This window comes from Haliaeetus leucocephalus, unplaced genomic scaffold (genome assembly GCF_000737465.1).
Source record: "Haliaeetus leucocephalus isolate CR32 unplaced genomic scaffold, Haliaeetus_leucocephalus-4.0 Scaffold351, whole genome shotgun sequence".
In the NCBI taxonomy this organism is placed as follows: Eukaryota; Metazoa; Chordata; class Aves; order Accipitriformes; family Accipitridae; genus Haliaeetus; species Haliaeetus leucocephalus.
In genome coordinates, this window is record NW_010972787.1 from 1634318 (window position 1) to 1657085 (window position 22768).

The following is a 22768-nucleotide window of genomic DNA, read 5'->3' on the forward strand; positions in this document are numbered from 1 at the left end:
CTTTTAATAGAAGATGATTGGAAAAAAGAGTATGTCCCAGTGCCTATTCCTGTACCTGTCTATGTTCCGGTGCCTATGAACATGTATAGTCAAAATGTTCCTGTTCCTGCAATGGTTCCTGTTCCTGTAAGTGAGACTTCAGCTTCATTTTTAAATTGGCATCCATTCACATGCATGTGTGGGACTACTTGTACTGTTGACTGTTCTCATTCTGGTCCATGTAAAGGATTGTAGGATGCTGTGGCACTATTTATTGCAAAAGCATTAGAAATCTGACAGCAACACTTAATTTCCCGATTGTTCTTTAGGACCTATCTGCCTGCTTTCAGTGTGAAAATCTTGTGCTGCTGAACTTTTTAGGAGCAATTCTGAGTGATACTTTTGAGTTTGCTGAATAAGCATTAAACAACAAGATTTGTTCTGGTAATGTGGAAACTGAAAGATTGTATTGGGAAGAGGTGGCAGAGTGGGGTAAACAGAAAGAAGAAAAGCAAAAAAAAAAAAGAACCTTGTGCCAGCAAAAGAAAATAAGTTAAATTTGTTATCACTTACATACCAAATCTCATCCAAACAGGGAAAAAAAAACCCTGAACTCCTAAAATTTCTGCATTTCACAAGCAAGCCACTAAAACAGGATGATGATTTGTCCAAACTGTTACTCTAAAGTTATAGTCAGACATGTTTTAAAGTCCAAAGTCCCTTCTGTTCTTACTTTGACCCACTATATTTTGTCATATTTAGGTTTTTTCTTTATCCTTTCCTGCTTTCCCTTCTGTTCTCAATCATTTATATTGACTTTTTTAACCTGTCAGCATTTTTTTATTAGCTCACACTGAAGTGATATGTTTCTAATCTCTATTAACTCTGTCTTTTAGAACAGGGGTGTAGAGTTTGTTTCTGTGTTGACTACTGTTGATGCTTTGTTGCACCATTTTTTCTTTTCTAATTATCTCTTCCTAACTGTATAGGTGCCAGTTCCAGTTTTCTTGCCCACTACTCTGGGTAGCAGTGAGAAAATCCTTGCAGCAATAGAAGAGCTGAGGGGAAAAGTGCCCTCAAATCCTCTGGAAACTGAGCTACTGAACTTGTCGGGGATGGTACCTGAACATGATGGAAAAGCTGAAGTTTCTGATGGGGCCAGTGAGTTTCCTGCTGAGTGTTTGACTCTTTGGAGTGCTGGGGTGTATGTGTGGGGGTGTGCGAATCAAAAGCAGGGTTGGTTTTTGGGTTTATTTATTTATTTTAGGGAAAGATTCTTTAAGTATGACAGTGCTGCTGTTGAGTTCTTAAATTAAGTTGAAATCTTAATTATTTAAATATTTTTAAAGGTCATTTTAGCACATTTGAAATACAGAAAACTTTCTGAAGTCTGTTTTGTGACTTCGGTGTGCTGTACCAGACCTTCGTCTTTAAAAACACAGGCATTCCCTTTGCTTGCACCAGCTCCCGGACTGATGGCACGCAGTCATCCAGGATTGCACACACATGTTTTCTTCTCAGCATAACTCAAAACAAGCCAAAACCAATCCATTCTTCCTCCCAGAAAAACTCAAGTTGAAAGTTTAGAGAAAGCAGTCTCCATAGCTGTGTCTTACAGGTGTGAACTCAAGTTTATCTGAACAAGGTGGGATATGACAGGGTTCTGATTTCTTTGTAGTTACACATTACTACGCAGATTTTATGTTGGTTGTGGGGAAACTAAGAGAAACATACATTTCACAAGTGGAACTGTGGTCAACAAAACCAGGTGACCTAGTGATGCTTTTGCTCTTGATTGATCCTGACCTGCAAGTATCATCTCTTTGAAGGTAGTGATGCCTCAGCTGATAGAGCATTGGGGTTGTGATCCTGACATGGCTTGTCATCCCACTAGCTCACCTAAAAGGAGGGAACTGTCTGGGACAACTTAACAGCTGAAGATCAAAAAATCCAACATATCTTGTAATGATATTTTCACAGTGAACATATCTCTTGGCCCCTCTTTCCTGGCTCTTCCTGCCAAAATCCTCAAGTCTCTTCTGTATCTTCCCAGGAGAATTTTGCCTTCTTTTCCCAAAACTAGATTTTAAGGTTTTTCCATGACTCAGGTGAAATTTTGGGTTGTTTTTCAAGCTCTTTCAACAAATGTCTCAAAGGATGTTGATAAATGACACGAACTTATGCTTTGGGCCTGGTATATAGAAGGCGAATGGTGCTGCAGTCCCAGGAGGCTTACTGTTTTCCAAACTGTTGTCATTCCCCAACTAAAGCTGGATGTTTCTGGTAGTGCTGCAAGGTTGTCATTCGCAGTTCCTTGCTCTCTTTTGCTAAGTACAGCTAGCTGAACGAGTAAGATGTATGGGATCAGAGCTTGCTCGTTTGCAGAGAACCGGATTTGGAGAAATCTGTCTTCACCAGTGTATTGGGTTTGTGTGGCAAGGTTTTGGTAGTGGGGGGGTCACAGGGGTGGCTTCAGTGAGAAGCTGCTGGGAGCTTCCCCTATGTCTGACAGAGCCAATGCCAGCCGGCTCTAAGACGGACCTGCACAGGCCAAGGCTGAGCCCATCAGTGATAGTGGTAGTTGCTCTGTGATAACATATTTAAGAAGGAAAAAAAGCTGCAGGGCACACAGAAATGGCAGCTGGAGAGAGGAGTGAGAACATGTAGGAGAAACAACCCTGCAAACCCCCAGGTCAGTGCAGAAGGATGGGGAGGAGGTCCTCCAGGTGCCGGAGCAGAGATTCCCCTGCAGCCCGTGGGGAAGACCATGGTGAGGCAGGCTGTCCCCTGCAGTCCAGGGAGGTCCATGGTGGAGCAGATCTCCACCTGCAGCTTGGGGAGAGAGGACCTCATGCCAGAGCAGGGGGATGCCTGAAGGAGGCTGGGACCACGTGGGAAGCCTGCGCTGGAGCAGGCTCCTGGCAGGACCTGTGGACCCATGGAGAGAGGAGCCTATGCAGGAGCAGGTTTTCTGGCAGGACTTGTGACCCTGCAGGGGACCCATGCTGGAGCAGTCTGTGCCTGAAGGACTGCACGCCGTGGAAGGGACCCACGCTGGAGCAGTTCATGAAGAACTGCAGCCCATGGGAAGGACCCATGCTGGAGGAGTTCGTGGAGGACTGTCTCCCGTGGGTGGGACCCCACGCTGGAGCAGGGGAAGAGTGTGAGGAGTCCTGACCCTGAGGAGGATGAAGCGGCAGAAATAACGTGTGATGAACTGACCACAACCCCCATTCCCCATCCCCCTGCGCTGCTGCGGGGTAGAGGTAGAGAATCCAGGAGTGAAGTTGTGCCCGGGAAGAAGGGAGGGGTAGAGGGAAGGTGTTCTGCGATTTGGTTTTATTTCTCATTACCCTACTCTGGTTGATTGGCAATAAATTGAGTTAATTTTCCCTAAGTTGAGTCTGTTTTGCCCATGATGGTAATTGGTGAGTGGTCTCTCCTGTCCTTATCTTGACCCATGAGCCCTTTGTTATATTTTCTCTCCCCTGTCCAGCTGAGGTGGGGGGGCAGTGATAGAGCGGCTTTGGTGGGCACCTGGCATCCAGCCAGGGTCAACCCACCACAGCCAGAAGTTGGACAGAGTTTTTGTTCTCCCTGCCTGCCTGTCTTGTTTGATTTTATAGTGTCTCTTTCACAGACTTGAAAGTCCGTTCTATTGCGGACAGAATCATGTAGAAAAATAGATAGTTAGGTTTGTCAAGCTTGTTTGAGTTCTGTGACTGGTTGATGTGATCCAGATTTGCCAGTATTTGGTTTTCTATACACATGCTTGCTGACTCACCTTAACGAAGAAGGACAGATGGACTAGTAAGTATCTTTTCTGTTTGAAGGAAGTCAGATTGGAGGAGTAAATCTGAGATCTCGAGAACAACAAAACCTAGGATGGTGATGAGCAGAACAAGTAGCTTTGGAACCACTAAGCTTCTAATGTTCTAAATCTGCCCTGTTTTGACTAATCCATGTGTTCATTAAAATAAGGAGAGTTTTTCCCTTTTTTTTTTTTAACAGGTGTGATAGTTGAGTCAAATCTACTGAACTCAGAAACAGAGGCACAGACGAGCTTGCCTGATGTTCCATATGAACCAGACCTTGATATTGAAATAGACTTTCCAAGAGGTACTTTTTCTGTCCTTTTAATAAGTATTGTGAAATAGATGTTGTGGGCAACCATGGTACTTTGTTTCATCATCCTTTCAGAGGACCTTTATTTGATTGCAAGGTCCACTTGACCGACTGTTAGGTAAAACTTTGCCATGTCTGTGCAAGACTGGGGACTTCTGAATTAGTTCTTCCATTTCTACATACACTATTTGAAACAGAATGCAAAGAAAGGGGGGAATTAACCTTTCACAAATGAACTTGACTGCATCACTTGGTTTTGGACATAGATTTAGGAAAGCTATTTTGAAGGCTCAAAGACTCAGATGGCATGCGTCATGGAGAACAATAATGAATGCATTCTTCAGTCACCGGGTATTTCCATGGTAAATGGTAGTTTAGAGCAGAAATGACAAAAGGGCAAATTTCCCACTCAAGTTTGTTAGAAAATTGCAAGCTGGTATGCTGCACATCACTTGTGTTACCGTTTAGTCTCTTGTTAATGTCCATATCTGTATTTGAAAAAGGTAGCATTATCTGAATTATCAGGAAAATCACTATTTTGAGGCCTTTCTGGAAAGAAGGTCTTGGTTGTATGTATTGCAATTTCTACCACTCTACAGAACACAGGCAACAGTGTCTGTTTCCTTATACCATGTCCTAATCAATCCAAGATCCAAGAAAGCTCCTGGCTGTAGCTAGTGTCTCCTATGCCATAGCTTCTCTTGGACATATAACTCTCATACCTCCCCTGGCTAGCTTCTATATCTGATTTTGAAAGTCTCCTTTTGCTTTGTGCCATAGATATCTGCACTTAGATGCCCAGGCTGGGTTTTTCAGTTGCTGTATGTCTAATTTAAAGATCAAGTCTAGGGGTTAGTCTGACCTTAGTCTTAGGAAGTTTATTAGCCACATGCATACTAGATTTTTAACCCTCTTTGTAAGTAAGGCTTGGTAAGCGAGAAAGAATAACAATGGGGGGGGGGAAATTATCAAAGTGGAACAGTAAATAATAGCAGTTTGTAATAGATATTGCTTACACTGAAGTGCTTCTGAGATAAGATTCTTTGTGGTAGCAAGAGAAGGACTGGTGTTTAGTTTGGGGCAGAGTTCTTGAAATAGCACTCATATGCAAAGATTTATCTGGACCGGTTTGAATGGTGTCTTGAGGAGTAAGGTGGTGAAATCAGACTATCAGAAGAGCACTCAGTTTTGAATTAAGCCATTGTCTGATGGCTAAATGAGGGATGAACCATCTTCAGTAAATAAAGGTGGAACTTGCAACATTAAATCCATTCATATGTTGTCTCATTCTGCTGTGTTGCCTGAAATGAGTCCTTCATCCTACCCCTGAAATGTTAAGTAATTAGTATTTTGACATAATACATGTTTACCGAAATTACTGTAATATCCATCATGAGCTAGACCTCCACCATTTGCATAAATATAGACTAAAACCAGTTTCTCTGAAAGAGTTTACGTTCTGATTCTTAATGTTTTTAACCAAGTATAATGTGCTATAAAAAAATGTAAAACATGAATGGAAATGATGGAAATACATGAACAAAAGTGCATGTATTAAGTTAATTTGTGGTTTTTTCAATTCAGCTGCTCCCTCTCACCATGACTTAAACTTCTTAATACCAAAGACTGCCTAGGCAGGAGAAATTGTGTAAGGGTCCATAGAAAGAAATGCTGCCTTAGTGACTTGAGATAGTGCTTGAAAATGTTGAGCATTGTATCCTTTACAATTTATTTAGAAATAAACATTTTGATAGCTTTACCTTACATTCAAAATAAGAATAGGTTTATTTCCTCTTAACGAAATCCAGTCTTTGGTAATGTTTATACATGTGCTTTTGTGGACCCCTTATGTTAATGCACACTGATGTAGGTTTGGGTTTTTTTTTTTCAAACTACTATTATTCAAAGAATGTTTAGAAATAAGTTTCTGTTAACGTGTTTTCAGCAACTGAAGAGCTTGATACCGAAAATGAGTTTTTGTTACCTCCTGTTTTTGGGGAGGAATACGAGGAACAGCCAAGGCCTCGGTCCAAAAAGAAGGTAATTTTGTCATGCTATTAAAAAAGATCAAAAAAGCACAAAATTTAAGTGAGCAAAAATATGCCAGGGTTTGGGGTTTTTTTTCCAGTTCTCATAATGCTCTAAAATGTGTTACTGCCTATTCATACCTAATATCCTGTCTTTATGATGTAAATTGATATATTTCAAATAATAAAATTATTTCAGTCCTATGTCTGTTGCAGTTAACTTGGATTTAATAAGAGTGTGATTTCTAAATTCTGATTCTGTTTTTGCTTCATGTTGGTAGAACTGTTGATATAATGTGCTAGTGTGTATATACTTACTGTGCTCTTAGTAATGCTTTTCTACCTTCTGCTTTGAACAAAGCTGTCTTGGTTTAATTTGATAGTAAATTGGAAGAATGTTGGCATTACCATGGCTTATAATGGGAGCTATAGCATCTCCTATATAAAATAGTTTAAAAAACAATTTTTATTTGCTTGCAATTTTCCCAGATTTTATTTTCAGTCAAAAATCCTAGTTTAGACATTGCAAATAAATTAGCCATACTCTTTTATTTAGAAGGAAACTAACAGGAAATGGATTTTCTGGTGCCTGGCACAAAGCTGAAATGGTTTTCTTGCAATAACTGCAGTAGATATCGCAGCTTTAAAAAAAAACCCAAACACCCAACTTCTAATAAAACTTTCTAAGAATAAATGTGTCTTTCTAGTTTTAAATTTGGCGTCTAGACTGTTGGTATTAATCCACTAGACGTTAGCCACATATCCACTGCTGGACATGCTTTCATGTGGGACCAGTGCTAGCTTTTCCATCAGTGGGTTCAGTTGAGCCTAAATGTCAATCTTCTGATGTAGATTTGTAGCATCTTTAGCTTCCTGCGCTTTAACACAGTGAAATCCTATAAATACAATGAATTATTTGGTGCATCATGTGTTTGTTGCTTAATACGATATCACCAATACAGCAACTCTATCAAATACTATCCTGTCTGTGTTAGGAACCAGTTTGAGAGGCGAATTAGAAATGTCTGTCAGCTTAAGTAAATACTGTCCTTAGGAGTATGTTCAACACAGAAACTACCTACTGAATGAAGCATGTGTTTCTTTACACTGAACATTCAGTTTGTAATTTGGCCTGCAGCTTGCTTATTCTGCCCAGCTTCTGTGTTCTTGCCGTTAGTGGTTGTCGGCGGTGTTAACCACTGTGTTTCAATGGCAGGGGGTGAAGAGGAAAGCAGTGTCAGAATACCAGTCTCACGATGACAGCTCTGAAAACTCAGAGTGTAGTTTTCCATTCAAATACGCGTATGGTGTAAATGCATGGAAGCACTGGGTAAAGTCTCGGTATTTAGATGAAGAGCTTCCCGAATTAGAGGAACTGAAATCAAGTAAGTATTTCTGAAAATCTGGCATCTAGATTCTTATTTGGTAGGGAGAATTGCTGTACTTGTATATTTTCAGCTGGAATTTTTAATAGAACTTTTCCCATGTCCCTAATGTTCCCACAATGACTGGGATTATTTTACCACAGAGTTGCCAAACTCTCTTTTCTTCCTCGTTTTCCTTACTTGGTTCAAAATGCTAGGTCTCATGCTTCTTGTGCAAGCCAGGACAGCACCTTCCTGGCTCTTCTGACTTTCTGTGACCATTTTGATTTTTTGTTTGCATCCTATTTTTCCTCGTATTCTAACTTGCCTTGGGGTTTGTCCTTTCGACTTCTAAATTGCAAGGGAGGGGCATCCTACTCTTTGTCCTGGAAGGAGATGGTCATCTGAGGCTGGCATTACCTGGCTGTGGAGCTCGGGCATGGGGTGGCCTTCGCTGCCGTGGAGCCTTGCTGCTCTTTCTGCAGCACTCCTCTGTGTGTACGTTCGTACTGTGAGGGAAAACGGGGATTGCTGCTACTCCTGCTGTTCTTCAGCTCCCACGTGCACCTTAGCACCCTTGCGTTATGCTGTTGGATCTTTGGAAACTGCCGTTTCCCCTGAAGGTCTCTCTCTACAGCACTGTCTTCACTTCAGCATCTCGGGCCACTTCTGTGTCATCCTCAGCTGTACACGACAGTACATTCGCCAGTGGGTGATGCTGCATTTGGTTAACTAGACTTTACTCTGGTCGCCTTGTTTGTTTTAATACAGACCTAACATTTGAACTACTTAGTACGTTTAGACTTGTTCATTGGTTAGTGGAGAGGACATCAAGCCAGTTTCTGGCTTTCCAGTCTAAAAATACCCCATCTCACCCTCACCGTGTAATAATTCTGTTGTATAATGTAGCATTTTTTCTCTATTTTACAGCAAAGTCTGTGAAATTAAAGGAAGATCTATTATCACATACTTCAGCTGAGTTAAACTATGGGTTGACACATTTTGTCAATGAAATTCGAAGGCCAAATGGAGAGAACTATGCACCTGACAGCATCTATTATCTGTGTCTTGGGATTCAGGAGGTTAGTAGAGGCTGTAGAGATGGGAAGCGGAGCTGCTGATTTGACTGTAACACATTTCAGTGGAAGAATGGAGATAATGTGGATTTATTGGCTAGGAGCTATTCTTAATATGATGGCTGTGATCTGGAACACAGAGAGGGTGCTGTGTAAATCACATTGCAGAAAGCTGTCTGTATAGAAAATGAGTTTGGAGACCCATCCTGAAAACTCAAAATGCAAACTGGTACATTGTAATAATTTTAAGCTTTTAGCTGGGTTAAAGCAAGGAATTTGCAGTCTAAAATTATGTAGTTTTTCCAAATGCTGTGCTTCATTTTGTTTGCTAAATATGGCTTAATGTAAAAACAGAATGAAACAAGGCATGATCTGTAAATGTTTTACTAATTCAGTTACTTAGCATATAGTGGAAACTAGCTATTTGAAGTGTCCTTTTGGGAGAGTCTAGTTTACTGAATGTTGCAGACTGTGGTCAGTCAGGCTTTTTTGAAGAGTGCAGGAAACTCTGCTATATTCTGTCTTAAACACACACCCTGCCCCTGAATTGTAATTACCTGGTATTTCGAAGATAAAGGGAGTCACTTTAGATGTATTGTACGTGAAGGCAATAACATATCACTACATAATTAGAAAAGCTATTCCACAGCTTATCTTTTAAGCAGAGGATGTCTTAATTTTTGGTACATAAGGCAAGTCGTAGGTAAAATAAGCAGTGTTCAGAGCTGAGAACACAGAAAATTTAATTGAAGTTAAAAGGCAATTAAAAAATCCTATGAGTTGGAAAGCAAGCTGTTCACAGGCTTTGCAATCCTGCTTAAACTGTTTCATACTTAAGGCAGAGGACTTAAAAAATTTACTACTTGATACAATCAAAATCTTTTTAAATAAATAGTACCTCCACTAATTTTTCCATATTGCAACTATGCCAAATTAAGGAGTTAGTTGATATCTTTACCTCATGGTTGAAATTTGAGAAGCGAGCAGTCATTGTTTGGCATTTTAGTCAATATTGCTACAAGGCATGTTTCAAATTCAGCTAGCTTTCTGCTTCTGCACTTGCATGATATACTGTCTTTCTGTATCTTTCTGTTGAATTGAACATACTCATATTAAGGTGATAAACAATACAGAGTGAGGCATGTGTTCATAAAATGGAACTCGGCTATTTTTTTCTTCTTTTCACCTTTCACTGTGCCTTTGACTTTGTCTGTTTTGTCTGCTGTGAAACCTAGTTATATGTAAAACTATTTTCTTTTAGCTCATCAGAACCAAAGTTTTTGTGGCACAGCACAATTATCATGAGCCCTAATACACACACACAACACTAGAACGTTAGAGGAACAACTTGTGGTCATTTTACTGTAATTATTGCTTATGCTTAGTGTCCAGTATTTAATTCGGGTGATGTTAACAGCCCCATTTCATTGGCCCGGTTATGCCACTGCTATTCAGACTGGTAGGAAGATGCACCCTATTCTGAGGAGTTTGCATTTCAGAAAGGCAGACAGCAAGTGAGGAACAGAAACATGTAAGCATGTCAGCTGTCAAGGGTTGCAGCCAACATCTGTGTGCTAATGGCAAATTGTATGTATATGGGTATGTGTTAGCCTTCTGAAGAAGCAGGTTTAAACAAGTTAGCAGTACACTAAATGCAGTGTAGTTGTCACAATGTGCAACAACACTCCATTGCTTTCTAGTATTTTCTTAGTCTTTCTTTCCGTCTGACAACCCCAACATGGGTACTCCTGAAAGAGAATAAATTGTCTGCTACTGCTGAAAAGGTACTGGCTCTGTTTAACTTGGAAGGGGCTAAGAGGAGATTAAATGATGCCATTTAAGGATAAAGTTGTGCCAAAGATCATCAATGTTTTGCTAACTTACTCTAAGTTTCTCTTCAAAGGAAGAGAATGTAGAAGCCATAGGTTAGAAAAAGAGCACTTTCCCCCTCCACCAGAATTACTGCACTCACCGTAGCTAAGTACAGGCTCAGGTTGGAGCTTTTCCTCATAGGTGTAATATGTTTTGAGCACAGGGGAAGTGCTCAGGAGTCTTCAAGTCTTCAGTTGTTTTTTTTTTTTTTTTGACTTTGTAAAATAACTTTATCTTAAAGGAAGCACTTGGAAATCAGCAAGTCTGCTTGCTGGTCCCTGAGTCAAATGGTACATTTTCTCAGTTCAGGTTCATTTGTGGCTGAAATTGTTCTGCCTCCAGCCAGAAATGGTTCAATAATGGTTCTGATAACTCTGAAGTACTGATCCTGAAAATTATCACACTTAAAAGTAGAGGTTGTTGCATGGTCAGGCGTGCATCTGGTGGAGAAGGTTCATTTAGAAGAAGGTGTTAGCCTGCCTCAGTCCCCTGCTTCATCGTGGCCTTTGTTCTTTGTCCAGTACAGATTGAGGGGTTTGGGGTTTGGGTTTTTTTGGGGGGGTGGGGGGGTGTCGTGTAATAGTGGGGTGGTTTGAGCAAAATTCAGGCAGATGGAGCTTGTCAGGTGTTTGTGTGAAAGTGCTGAGGGCAGTGATTCAGCCTGTTCTCCGCTGTGGGACTCGGAGGCATGTCCAGCTCCTTCCCGTTCACTGCGGTTTTGGTAGAGCTCATCTCAGGTGGAAACTAATCCTGCCCCAGCTAGAGTTTGTAGAGTAGCAGAGCACAGCGTTACGGTGTGGAAATGAAGGTTTGCAGAAGCGCGTTGGGTATTGTGTAGCAGGGGAGACTGCAACACGACATCATTCTGCTAATGGTCCGGGGTGCATCACAGATTTATACTGGGGGTGTTAGGGTTTAGGCAAACACTTACTCTGAACCAGGAAACAGAAATATTTTTAGTTGAGTTCTCACAGGCTCATGTGGGAATTGGTTTTGAACCAATTTTCAGTCTTATTTCAGCTTCACTGCCAGCATTCAGTGCAAGTGTTTAATGCAAACCAGAGAAAAAGAAAATTCATGAAGGAAAAATGTGCCAGGGAACAGAGGGGCAAAACCCATGAAACTTATAGTAAGCTCTGTTGTCTGGTTTAGAATTGCTTTATGAAATCAAAATTGATACATGTAGAAACAAGCACAATTTGGGGAATGTTGTGCTTTGATGAATTAGTTAAACATATCATATAAAATAGTTGAAGATATGAAAAATGAAAATATTGTGTTGGAGACTTCTAGGAAGTGTATTCATTCATTTTTTTCTTATTATAAAACTAAGTGCAAAGATAAGGAAGTCAAGATACGCTGAACCGCCTAGTATAAATGAGTGTTGTGTTTAATGTTATTTCAAGTATGTGTACAGAAATAGATGCTATTTCCAGAAGTGAGTACATTTTTTGTGTCTGTCACTTTTATTGTATTCACTAATAACAGGCTTGTTCACACAAAGGTAACACTGAAGTGGAAAATTTAAGAAGCCAATCCTCCATTTTTTGGAAATGTCTCCAGAGAGGATAATGTCAAATACTAGTGTAGCCCTCGGCCATTAGTTCTTGGTAAAGGTTCAAAAGAGTTTCTGTCTGTAAGGTCAAGAGTGTTAAGATAATTAGATTACAGAATAGGCAGGTGCCTTGCACCGTCCTATCATTTTTCTTGCACTGCTGCATATCATTACCAGAAATATATGGGGTTTTTTTTTGCTCCCACTTCTGTGTTGAAGATGCTTTTGTCAGTGTCCAGAGTTCACGTTTAAAATGGCAGATTCTTGCTAAATGTTTTTTTTCTTTGAAGACCTAGGTGGATGAAAAGATAAATTAGTTTGGACTTTTTTTGTGGGGTTTTTTTGTTTGTTTGTTTAGTTGGTTGGGTTTTTTAAATGACTCCCCATTCACTGATACTATGTTGCATACAGGAAATTTTAGAGAAAAATGTTAAAGGGTTGTAATTAATCTATGATTCATATCCTGTTAGAAATTTACAACATATGTTACATTGGAGGTAACTTTTAACTGCTAAATATTGGAAAAGTGTCATTGCTTTATTTTTAGATACAGTTTTTTTATAAAAGTGCAAGCACGGTACTGAAAAAGAACCCTATAGCACAGTATTTATTCTAATCTGGAATTGTAAATATTGTGTCTCTCTCTTTTCTGTAGTATTTATATGGAAGCAATCGAAAAGACAACATATTTATTGATCCAATCTATCAGACGTTTGAACAGGAATTAAATAAAATCCTTAGAAGTTGGCAACCAAGCATACTTCCAGATGGTAATTTTCTTTTTGTCGTGTATGTTTTTCATCTCTTAATAGTTCTGTACTCTTAAGCATGTAGATATGTGCAAACTTTTTATGCATTGTGATAGTAATTGATTAAAAATCATAAAGGTATCATCTAAGAGTTCAGTTAAGACTGTACCTGTTCTTATTGTCTTGTTTCTAGGTAATCCATGCTGCAAGAGTTGGTTTTGCCACCGCCTGTTAATCTTAAATTGACTGTCCGTTTTTAGGAGGGAAAGTTAGAATAAGCAGCTGCTCTTCGACCTGTACTTTTTACCTGAGCTGAATTTACTTTTTGCGTGTTTTTTTTCCGGATGGGAAGCAGGCAGGCAGGCATTGGGTTATGTATGGGTAGGGCTAATAAGCTATGTATTTTAGTCTTTCTCAGCTGAATTGGGAGGATTCTCTGCTATGGGCCTTCTGCTCAGGAGGATTGTCAGTTCATGGAGAAAACAGGAATTTTCCCCAGCGGATCAGTGTTGGTGCTGAACTGCAGAATCCACTGTTCTTCCATCTTTCTCACAATCCTCTCTTGAGCAAGGGTTTGTCCTTACCAGGCCTTTTCCTCTCTCTTCTTGATACTCGCTTTTCTCTGTATGGCTCTGGAGAGCCTCTGTGTAGGGCCCTTCCTATACCCTGGTATGGTCCAGGAGTGCTTTCCAAATGAAATACCCATTAGTAATAATAAAGAAGGTGGTATAGCTATTTGGATGCCTTGCTTGAGCAGAATAAAATGAACTCCAAAATAATACTTTTTATGAAGGGATTAAGATTAGCCCCTTGAACACTTATTCTTAAGTACTAACATGAGGGAGCTGCATGTAAGCAATGGTGTTGTAATTAAACAGATATGCGTTCTGTGGGAAATGGCCTGTACCGATATTTCCCATTGACTGTCTCTTCCTGAAACAGTGAGTGTCTGTGTCTTTGAGAAGAGGTTTTGGGCATGTGGACATATGCATGTTAGAGGCTTCTGTCATAAGCATTTTGTAAAATTTTACAGTAAAAAAACTTGATTCTTTTGCACCTGGACAGTTTATGGGCTAATCTATTGTATTTTCTCTAATATTCTTTTTCTGAAGGATCAATATTCTCTCGAGTTGAAGAAGATTACCTTTGGAGGATTAAACAGCTAGGATCACATTCACCGGTTGCTCTTCTGAATACTCTGTTCTACTTTAACACTAAATATTTTGGCCTGAAAACAGTGGAGCAGCACTTAAGACTTTCTTTTGGCACTGTTTTTAGACAGTGGAAGAAAAATCCTCTAACGATGGAAAGCAAAGCTTGTCTTCGATATCAGGTGTCTTCCCTGTGCAGAGCTGATAGTGAAGGTATTATGGCAGTTCCAAAATAAGTATTGGAGGGGCATCCACATTGCACTCCTCCGAGGGACAGCTGGGCACCTTGCCAAGAGCTGGAGGTCTGCCTTTGCATAAAGTTTAGCAGCTCTCGGCTCCTGGATCTTTAATCAGAGCGTGTGGTCAGTGGAGACTGCAGGGTCTCTGCCTTAAATGATCCCTTTTGTTGTCCCACAAGTGGGGTTCGATACTCGGTATGCAATAAGCCAATCTTACGCTCAGAGCCAAGATATTTATTTATTTCATGTTTGTGCAAAGACAGGTGCTAGGTGATGATTCCACAAAGCTTCCACCACACCGAAGAACTACAATGTATTTATCTTGTTACATGATTTGTAAAAACCCACCTAAATTTACGTTCATTGGTTGGTAATCACCATCTCAGCTACTATTGGTTAGTTATATTCAAATTAGCCCCACTTGCTATGTCAACTGGCGAGCATGCTCCTTGCAGGTGTGGAGGGGCAAGTCTTTCCAGTCTTGAATTGAGTCGGAGGTCATGATCTCCCCCTGCTGCCTTTACATTTCCCCCAGGTCATGCTTCTTTGGCAATCACCCAGCCTTCGGTGCCTTCTGGAGCAGAATGTTTCCTTTTTATCAGTCTTTAGTTCCTTCTTCAAGGGTATAGTCATTAGCAAAACATTCATCTTTTGTACAAAGTAACCAGGCCTACACTATGAAGCTACTGATGAATGGTCATCCTAAATCAAGCAGTGTCACTATGACCTAGGCATTAACCAACATATGGCTTTACTTAATCTGTATTTTGGCTAAAGTGGGATTGCAAAGTCGTCAGACAACTGCATTTCTGTATAAAATAGTCTTAATGCTAAACTATATCAATTACCCAGACTATACTTTGAGCCCACTGGTCTCCACGCGAAATGCTGTGACTTTGTCATGGCTGTGGGTTGCATTTCCAGTTTGCAGATATGCGTAGTTGTGGTGACCGCATTGTGGTACTTGGTGGGCTACCCACTCTGGGAAGTTTACTGAAAAATGTAAAATAACTTCAAGTTATAGCTTAGATGTTGTTGATTTTCTTCTTAAAGATAAAATTACTACTGGAAAAAGGAAACATGAAGATGATGAACCAGTATTTGAACAAATTGAAAACACATCTGATCCAGCTAGATGCCCTGTGAAAATGTTTGAATGCTATCTGTCTAAAAGGTAAGTATAATACGGGGTAATACAGAAGTGGTCTAGAGTAGACCAGGTACAAAAGGGAAATGTTTTGATGCAACATGAAATACAGTCAAGCAAAGGGAATGGATTGAGATCTGAAGAATATCTAAATGAAAACATTGAAATCTTCCGTTCTGTATCTGGACAAGACGTGCAGAAAGTGTGGGAGCAGGAGAGTCCTTCAGTGTTAATTGTGAAGGACTCCATCTGGGAATGACAGTATGATTCAGTTTTCTTACCTGGAAAATACCAAGTATCTCTGCAGAGAATTACCAGCAAGGGATCTGGTAGGTTTTGCTACTGAGGGTTTCATTTGTGAGGTCCCTCTCCCTTCAGTAAGAATTGGATTGAGACAATGGATTTGCTTCATGTTAAGTCATCAGGAATCTGAAATGTGGATACTTTCGAGATACCTAGTTTGAAAGCATGTTTCAAATATTTTGTAGTAGAAAAAAAAATACTGCTGACAGTAACCCAGCATTTAGAAATAGCTTGTTTCCTTCCAATCTGCAGAGATATTAATACATTAAAATGAAAAGCTTATGCAACTGTTAAAAAAATTAATTTAGCAGCTAAGTGTTTTGGAAGTGCGTGAAAACAGGTTTTTGTGGGAAATACTTTAATCAGAACAGCCATTCGAGTGCTGATTTTAAGGTAGATTTTATGTAACTCTAAGTGAAATATAGGGAAGTGATGCTAAAGAAATAAAATTACATTGTATCTACAACACATTAAATCAAATGAAGTGTGAGACCAAACGTGTTAGGAAACAGCATCTTAACTCTTAAAGGTGAAGAAAGAGCTTATGCACAACGTAGGCAGAAGTGCAAATATGTGATGTTACAGGAAGATACAACTAAAGAGTAACTTGTGGTCTGTTAATGCAAGCACCTGTTTTTCATAAATTCAGTTAATTCTGATTGTTGCAGCGGGGGAGGGGGGGGGGTTTGCCTTCACACTATCTACTATCATGGTTTGGAGAGAGTGTATTGTTAAAAAGTTGAAGCTGGACTTTTGAACTGAGTTACACAGCCAGTGGGGGGGGAGAGAATGAATATTTTCTTTATCTGTAGAAACATCTCAACTTTGGGGAAAAGAATGCACTTAACCCCATTTGGAGCATTGTTTATGGTGTGGTTTCAAGTCCTGCTGTCTTACAGATACTGGTCAGGGTTGCTAACTAGAGCAGCAGGCTGCTTCTCCTGGTTCCACTCCTAATAATATATTCCTTGTGTCTTTGATGAAATAATTTTAATAAAATATTTAACACTTTAAAAGCTATTGTAAAATTTAAGGTAATTTTGTAATTTAAGGTAATATTGTAAAACTATTGGAAAATTTAAGGTCATGCCAGCTGTTTGAAATATACTTGGCAATCAGTGCTGTCGTGGTTTAACCCCAGCCAGCAACTAAGCACCACGCAGCTGCTCACTCACTTCCCCCCCCACCCAGTGGGATGCGGGAGAAAATTGGGAAAAGAAGTAGAACTCGTAGGTTGAGATAAGAACGGTTTAATAGAACAGAAAAAAAGAAGCTAATAATGATAACACTAATAAAATGACAACAGTAATAATAAAAGGATTGGAATGTTCAAGTGATGCACAATGTAATTGCCCCCCGCTGCCCCACCCCCCTGGCTGATTGATGCCCAGTTAGTCCCCAAGCGGCAATCCCCCCACCCCCACTCCTGCCAGTTTATATACTGGGCATGACATCACATGGTATGGAATATCCCTTTGGCCAGTTTGGGTCAGCTGCCCTGGCTGTGTCCCCTCCCAACTTCTTGTGCCCCTCCAGCCTTCTTGCTGGCTGGGCATGGGAAGCTGAAAAATCCTCCACTTTAGACTAAACATTACTTAGCAACAACTGAAAACACCAGTGTTATCAACATTCTTCTCATACCTAGCTCAAAAACATAGCACTGTACCAGCTACTAGGAAGAAAATTAACTCTATCCCAGCTGAAACCAGGACAGTGGACAGTTGCAGCTGAAATTTCAGGATCCTCTCATTCACAGCGATGAACACTGTATCGTTGCTTGTTCCTATAAAAATACTGGCTTATCAAGAAAGTAGAAAGGCGTTTTAAATATTTAAATTATTAGAATATTTTAAATAATCATATTTCACTTCTTATCTGACTCTTAATCTGATTTATGTGAGAGCAGAACAAGCCAACATGCACCCCAGCAGGTGAAGAGCTACACCTGAAATCTTATCGGCCAGTTTGGGAAGATGAGCTGGTAAAAAATTCTTACTTTTACCAAAGAAACATGAAATAAAGTTGACTCCTGAAGTCTGCAATATTTATGAAGGAGGGAGCATGAGTGAGCACATCCAGAACTGAAAATTATTTTCCGAGACTTGCCTAAATGGACAAAATGCTAGAATTTCCTTAAAGGGGTCTTCTCTAGTGGCTTAGAGGATGTGTCTGAGCCAGATCAAACTCCAAAGTACATTGGGTCAGGAATTAAGGGATTTTAAGACTTACAATGACCAACCTTTTAAGTAAAATAGGAGGAGGAGGGATTTTAGCTTCTTGTTGTATTTCTGGGCATCTCTCAGAACTACCATCCTTGATTTTCAAGGGAGCCCCAGGCTCTACATTCAGAGATAGCTGCGTCAGGCAGTGGTGCAAGCAATTACTGATGTCAGTGTTGGGCCTTTTTGCACATCTGTCAGTCAGGGGCTCCTAAAGAGGTAGAAAGTACTTTCTGGTTTAGCAAGTCCTGGATCTGCAAATTTTTGAAACCTGGGAGACTCTATGGTCTCCTGTATGCTTGCTAAGCCCCAGGCGTCTGCTTTTGGCTGCTGGGAGGATGTGGGACTGCTGGGCTTGGGCCAGACCTGGCACGGCTCCTTCTATGAACAGGACCGCGTTTCCCCATGTTAATTTTTTTTTTTGGTAACTTGCCCAGGTACAGTAAGAGTTCCATTTGTGCAGGGTGTTGGAACTGCTAACGTACTGTTTTGTCCTGTGCGGCTGTTTTTCTAACAGCCTGTTTTTTCCCCCTTGTAGCCCACAGAATCTGAATCAGAGGACGGACATGTTCTATCTGCAACCAGAGTGCTCTGTCTCCACGGAGAGTCCCATCTGGTACACTGCTACTTCACTGGACCGCAGCACTTTGGAAAATATGCTCGTACGGGTTCTTTTAGTAAAAGATATTTATGATAAAGACAATTATGAACTGGATGAAGACATAGATTAAAACAAACTTCCAAAAACCATCAAGAAAACAAACAGCATTAGATATAGTCATGCTGCTAGACCTTTACTATGGAAAACATTTCAAGTTTACCCTTTGTTTTATGAGTTTTGTAGCAGTGTGTACCCTCACCTGGGTATTACCATGTAAATAGTCTGTGAGTGAAAGTTTCCATTATTCTGCGTAGTGGTTTTAGGATCCATAACAAACACATTTCAGATTTTTTTTTTTATTATTTATTTGGTTAGGTATGTTTGTAACTTTTTACATTGCAAAATATGAATGAGAATGTGCCATGTGTAATTTTTTTTTTTCCCTTGTAGTAAAAGACATCCATATTGCACAATTCTGCTGTTGGAAGCTCCCTTGAAAGGAGGCTCTTTTAATGGGTTCTTAAACCGGATGGTTGTGTATGGGTAGCACTACTAAAGTTTAGAACTTGCTGTGTCTTTCAGACTTTTTAAATAAATTGTAAACTAATAGGTTTTTTACTTTTTAGTTACTGAAGCCTTATAAGGTTATGTAGAGAGATTCCATCTTATGTACCAAAAATAGACAAAAGAGAATGCTGTCAATATTGGTGTACTGTAATGTGAATCTATTCTGGTGAAAACATTTTTTTGTTGCCCTTATTAAAACCTTAGTGTCCTTTCCTTATTTGTGACTCTCTCTCAATTGCCCGTACAAATAAAAAAAAAAATATATATATATAAAAATAAATGAATATAAGCTGAAAGCATGCGGTCATCAAGACATGTATTTTGTAAAAAAGAAAACCAAAAACCCCTCAAAAAAAAAAAGGGAAAAAAAGAAAAAGAGAAAAGAAATGTCTGATGACAATGCTGTATAATTCTTTTCCATCTTTACTTTTGTGACCATAAATGCCGGTACCTCATATTACTGTAAATCTGTCCTTTGTAGCCTTAGAAAAAGGGATTTTATGCTGTATTACATAAAGTAATACAGTATGCTAAATTTTTAACTTTTGTTTGTCCTTGCGTTGCTGTATTTAAATACAGTCAATACTTGACTATGGGTGGGAAAATTCTTTTAACTAATGCCTCCGTTCAAAAGCCATATGAGATGTGAAGTTGCAGAAAGTTGAAAGATAATTTTTTTGAAGAAAAGTCCTTTCATTTGTTCTATATCCTTTCATTGTGCTTACTTTGTATAAGGAGTCTGATTTCCAGGTGTAGGTTTAGCTGCTTAAGTTTTGTTACTTGTTCTTGTTTAATTGATGCGAGCAATATGGTGGTTCATGCAAAGGTTTTGCTATTGTACTGAAAAAAAATGTAGTAGAATATTCTGCTATAAAGTAGTCATAAGTTTGGCTCTCCTAAATGACGTTAAGCATCTGTTGAGAGGAATCATCTGCTAAAGGGGAAATTTTCTATGTGTATATATTTCCACCTGAGGATTTACTTCTTGCAAGGGCTGCATGGCTTTTTGATTTTCCTTAGCTTAAAAGAATGCACATAGGGTTGCATCTTTCTATATAGAGAAATAAAGCTTCAGTTGCTTTGTTTTGTTAAGCAAGTTTATTTAAATTTCTGCTGTTCTCCTGTGTCCATGAGTATGTATTAACTTTAGATATACCACTGTTTCAAAAGTAGATGGAGATGTACATGTTTAATTTTTCTTTTTTTTCTGGTGTCTCTACCCTTCCTGTGAAATCAAGAAATACTACACAGCACCAGTGAGTAGATAACTAACAGCTTCAATGCTCTTTTGCTTTTGTGAGTGAATATGTAAGAGCTTAGTTCATTAACGCTTGATTTTTTTATTTATTTTTTTTTTTCAAGCAACAGCCATAATATGTGCCCATGATACATAGAAGTGATGAAATCAGGAATTGTAATCATGGTTTTGTTCTGGTCTCTCCAGTTGAACACCTGACTTGACTATAAGTTAAATTTCACATATGGGAATCATCATTACTAATTACCTGCCTAAAATGCATCATGTGCTTAACTTGAAATATTTCATTTAAACATAACATTTAAGTGTTTTGATAAATAGCAATAAGGATCACTCGCAGCCCCTTCTCTATAGTTTGGACTTCAAGTACTTCAGCAAGGGCTTCAATCACTCCCTGATTATGACAGTGTTTAACCACAAACACACTTCTGTAAAACTACAAACTTTTAACATGAAGCTTAAAGTACCCTAAATCAGGACTAAAGTTAACTATGTGTTGAGTGTTTTGTCTTAAACAGAGTTTAAATTCTTGTTCTCAAAATCAGATTCCAGCTATTTCTTGAATAATAAGGTCAGTTTTTAATATGGCATGTTGAACAACAGACATGTGTTTTCAATGTCATTAGAAAATAATTAATGCTTCCTAAAGTTTATCAGAAATCACATTATCATAAATTCCTCCCATTTTCTACCCAAGATTCACCTTCCATCAGTAAAAATATTCAAGTTAGGTTTTGAAATAGAAGTTGTTACATATAGATCCATGTTGGAAATACAAAGATGGTTGTCAAGGAAATAACTTTTATTCCAGAAGATGGAGCTATTCCATCATTAGCAATAATGTTTTTCAAGTGGTTTGCGTGTTCAGATCAAACATTGTAAACTGCTGAGATACTGCATTTAAGAATGCATCATGGTTCAGTGCATTTTATTCCTAAATTTGAATGATGATGCAAAATGCAATAAAAGGCCTTAGTTTCTGAAAAAATAAAGACGTGCAATTGTATGATAATTAGGACTTCAGGGCAAATACATTTTCTTTTTCTTTGTAAGAACTGTCAGCAGCTGGACTAGAATCAGGTTGGCATCAGGTAGTTACCTGCAGGTTGCTGTGCAGGAAGACATACAATTCCCTCTCCTACACAGAGCTTCCAAGTTAATGACACACATCGGGAACCTGCCCTCCAGGTTCACACAGCTTAAGATGGTGTGAAGTGGCAACCTGGCTGTTCTGGCCATCCCTGTGAGCTCTGGCACAACTGCCTTGAGAAATGCAGCGTGGGGACTATACTGCTCTGTCCGCACGGAGCCCTGCAGGCGGTGCTGGCAATGCAGTCCAGTCCAGGCAGGATTTTCCCAACGTCTCAAGTCGTGCCAGCGTGTGCTCTGCATCTCCTCAGTTTGAGATCTAGTTTTGAACCATTCACAGGTGAAGTAGTAGCCTTAAGATACTAAGGAAATTAGATGGCAGCAGCAGTAGGCAAATTACATAGAAAATATGGTTCAGTGTGAGAAATAGAGAAAAATTAATGCAGTTTTCAGAAAAAGGAATTTGCTTTGTTAGTCATCTTTTTTTTAATAAATAATTGTGTGTAGTCATTGAGGAAGGTGCAGCTTTTTATAATTACTGAACAAAGCATAAATTATGACATTAATTTTGATTGAACAAAAGGTTGTGGTTGTGGAGTAAATTCAATGTGTACAATATTAATTATCTTTAAATTGTTCACTGTGACTCCAAGGCAGCAAAATTTGTTTTCTTAGTATCTATGACTCTGTCCTGTGAGAGGCTGTGTGAATAGGTGGGGAAAACAGGAGAGACAGCCCATAAACCTTGCAGTCCCAAAAGGAGCAGGTGTGTGGGATGAAGAGAAAAGGCATGAGTGGTGGCAGGCACTTGCCCCATTTCCACTTTCGCTGACGTTTTTTACTATATAGAAGGGTTTTTTTCTGCTGCACTTTCCCATTTTTGTCTGTTACTGTTAGGAACGGCAGATATTTTAATTTCCATTTTTGTAAACGTTCACTTTTCAGTTTGTTACACTAATGTTGTGCATTATGTGATAATGTGTTATGTGTAGGAGCGAGTATGATGCAGAGTAAGTGGAGTGGGAGCTTTTGGATTCCTCTTGCCCCGAGGACCGTGGGGACTCTCAATGAAACTGAAATTCAAAGCGTTTAGGGCCAAGAAGTTATTGAGGTTTAAGAGAGTGTTCGATCATCATACGTGAAACAAGAGTCTCTGGGTTATAACGGCAAATGCTAACGACGTCTTGGAAGCACTGAAGTTTGAGTTACCCTTTGTTTAAAGTTAGAGCGAAGCCTTAGGGTTTGTATGTGTCCCTTGAGGGGTGTTGTGGCTGCAGCGCAGGACACGCTGTCCCCAGGGGCTTCGCTAAGTGTGGCAATTTCCAGTTTCTCAAGTGAGAAATAAAATCTTTCCTCTGGCAGCTTTTTAATTTGAAATGTCAAAACCTGAAAGCCTCAGCACATGAGCCACAGCATGGACGCTTGAAACCAGCGTGTAATGGGGCAC

At 39.5% G+C, this 22768-nt stretch overlaps 1 protein-coding gene across 11 annotated transcripts in view; it reads left to right on the forward strand.

Annotated features, from left to right (window-relative positions):
* Positions 1–20066, forward strand: part of ZMYM2 (zinc finger, MYM-type 2) — a 96536-nt gene extending 76470 nt beyond the window's left edge. For 10 of the 11 annotated variants that reach the window (XM_010572616.1, XM_010572617.1, XM_010572615.1 and 7 more), the window contains 10 exons: positions 11–126; positions 969–1140; positions 3991–4098; positions 6050–6144; positions 7348–7516; positions 8426–8577; positions 12654–12768; positions 13860–14111; positions 15191–15311; positions 18345–20066. In XM_010572616.1, coding sequence (XP_010570918.1) covers positions 11–126; positions 969–1140; positions 3991–4098; positions 6050–6144; positions 7348–7516; positions 8426–8577; positions 12654–12768; positions 13860–14111; positions 15191–15311; positions 18345–18537 — 1493 coding nt within the window. In that variant the 3' untranslated portion in view covers positions 18538–20066. Of the gene's footprint in view, positions 1–10; positions 127–968; positions 1141–3990; positions 4099–6049; positions 6145–7347; positions 7517–8425; positions 8578–12653; positions 12769–13859; positions 14112–15190; positions 15312–18344 lie in introns of those variants that run through there. The other variant, XM_010572626.1, reaches the window with a different exon arrangement.
* Positions 20067–22768: the final 2702 nt, after the last annotated feature.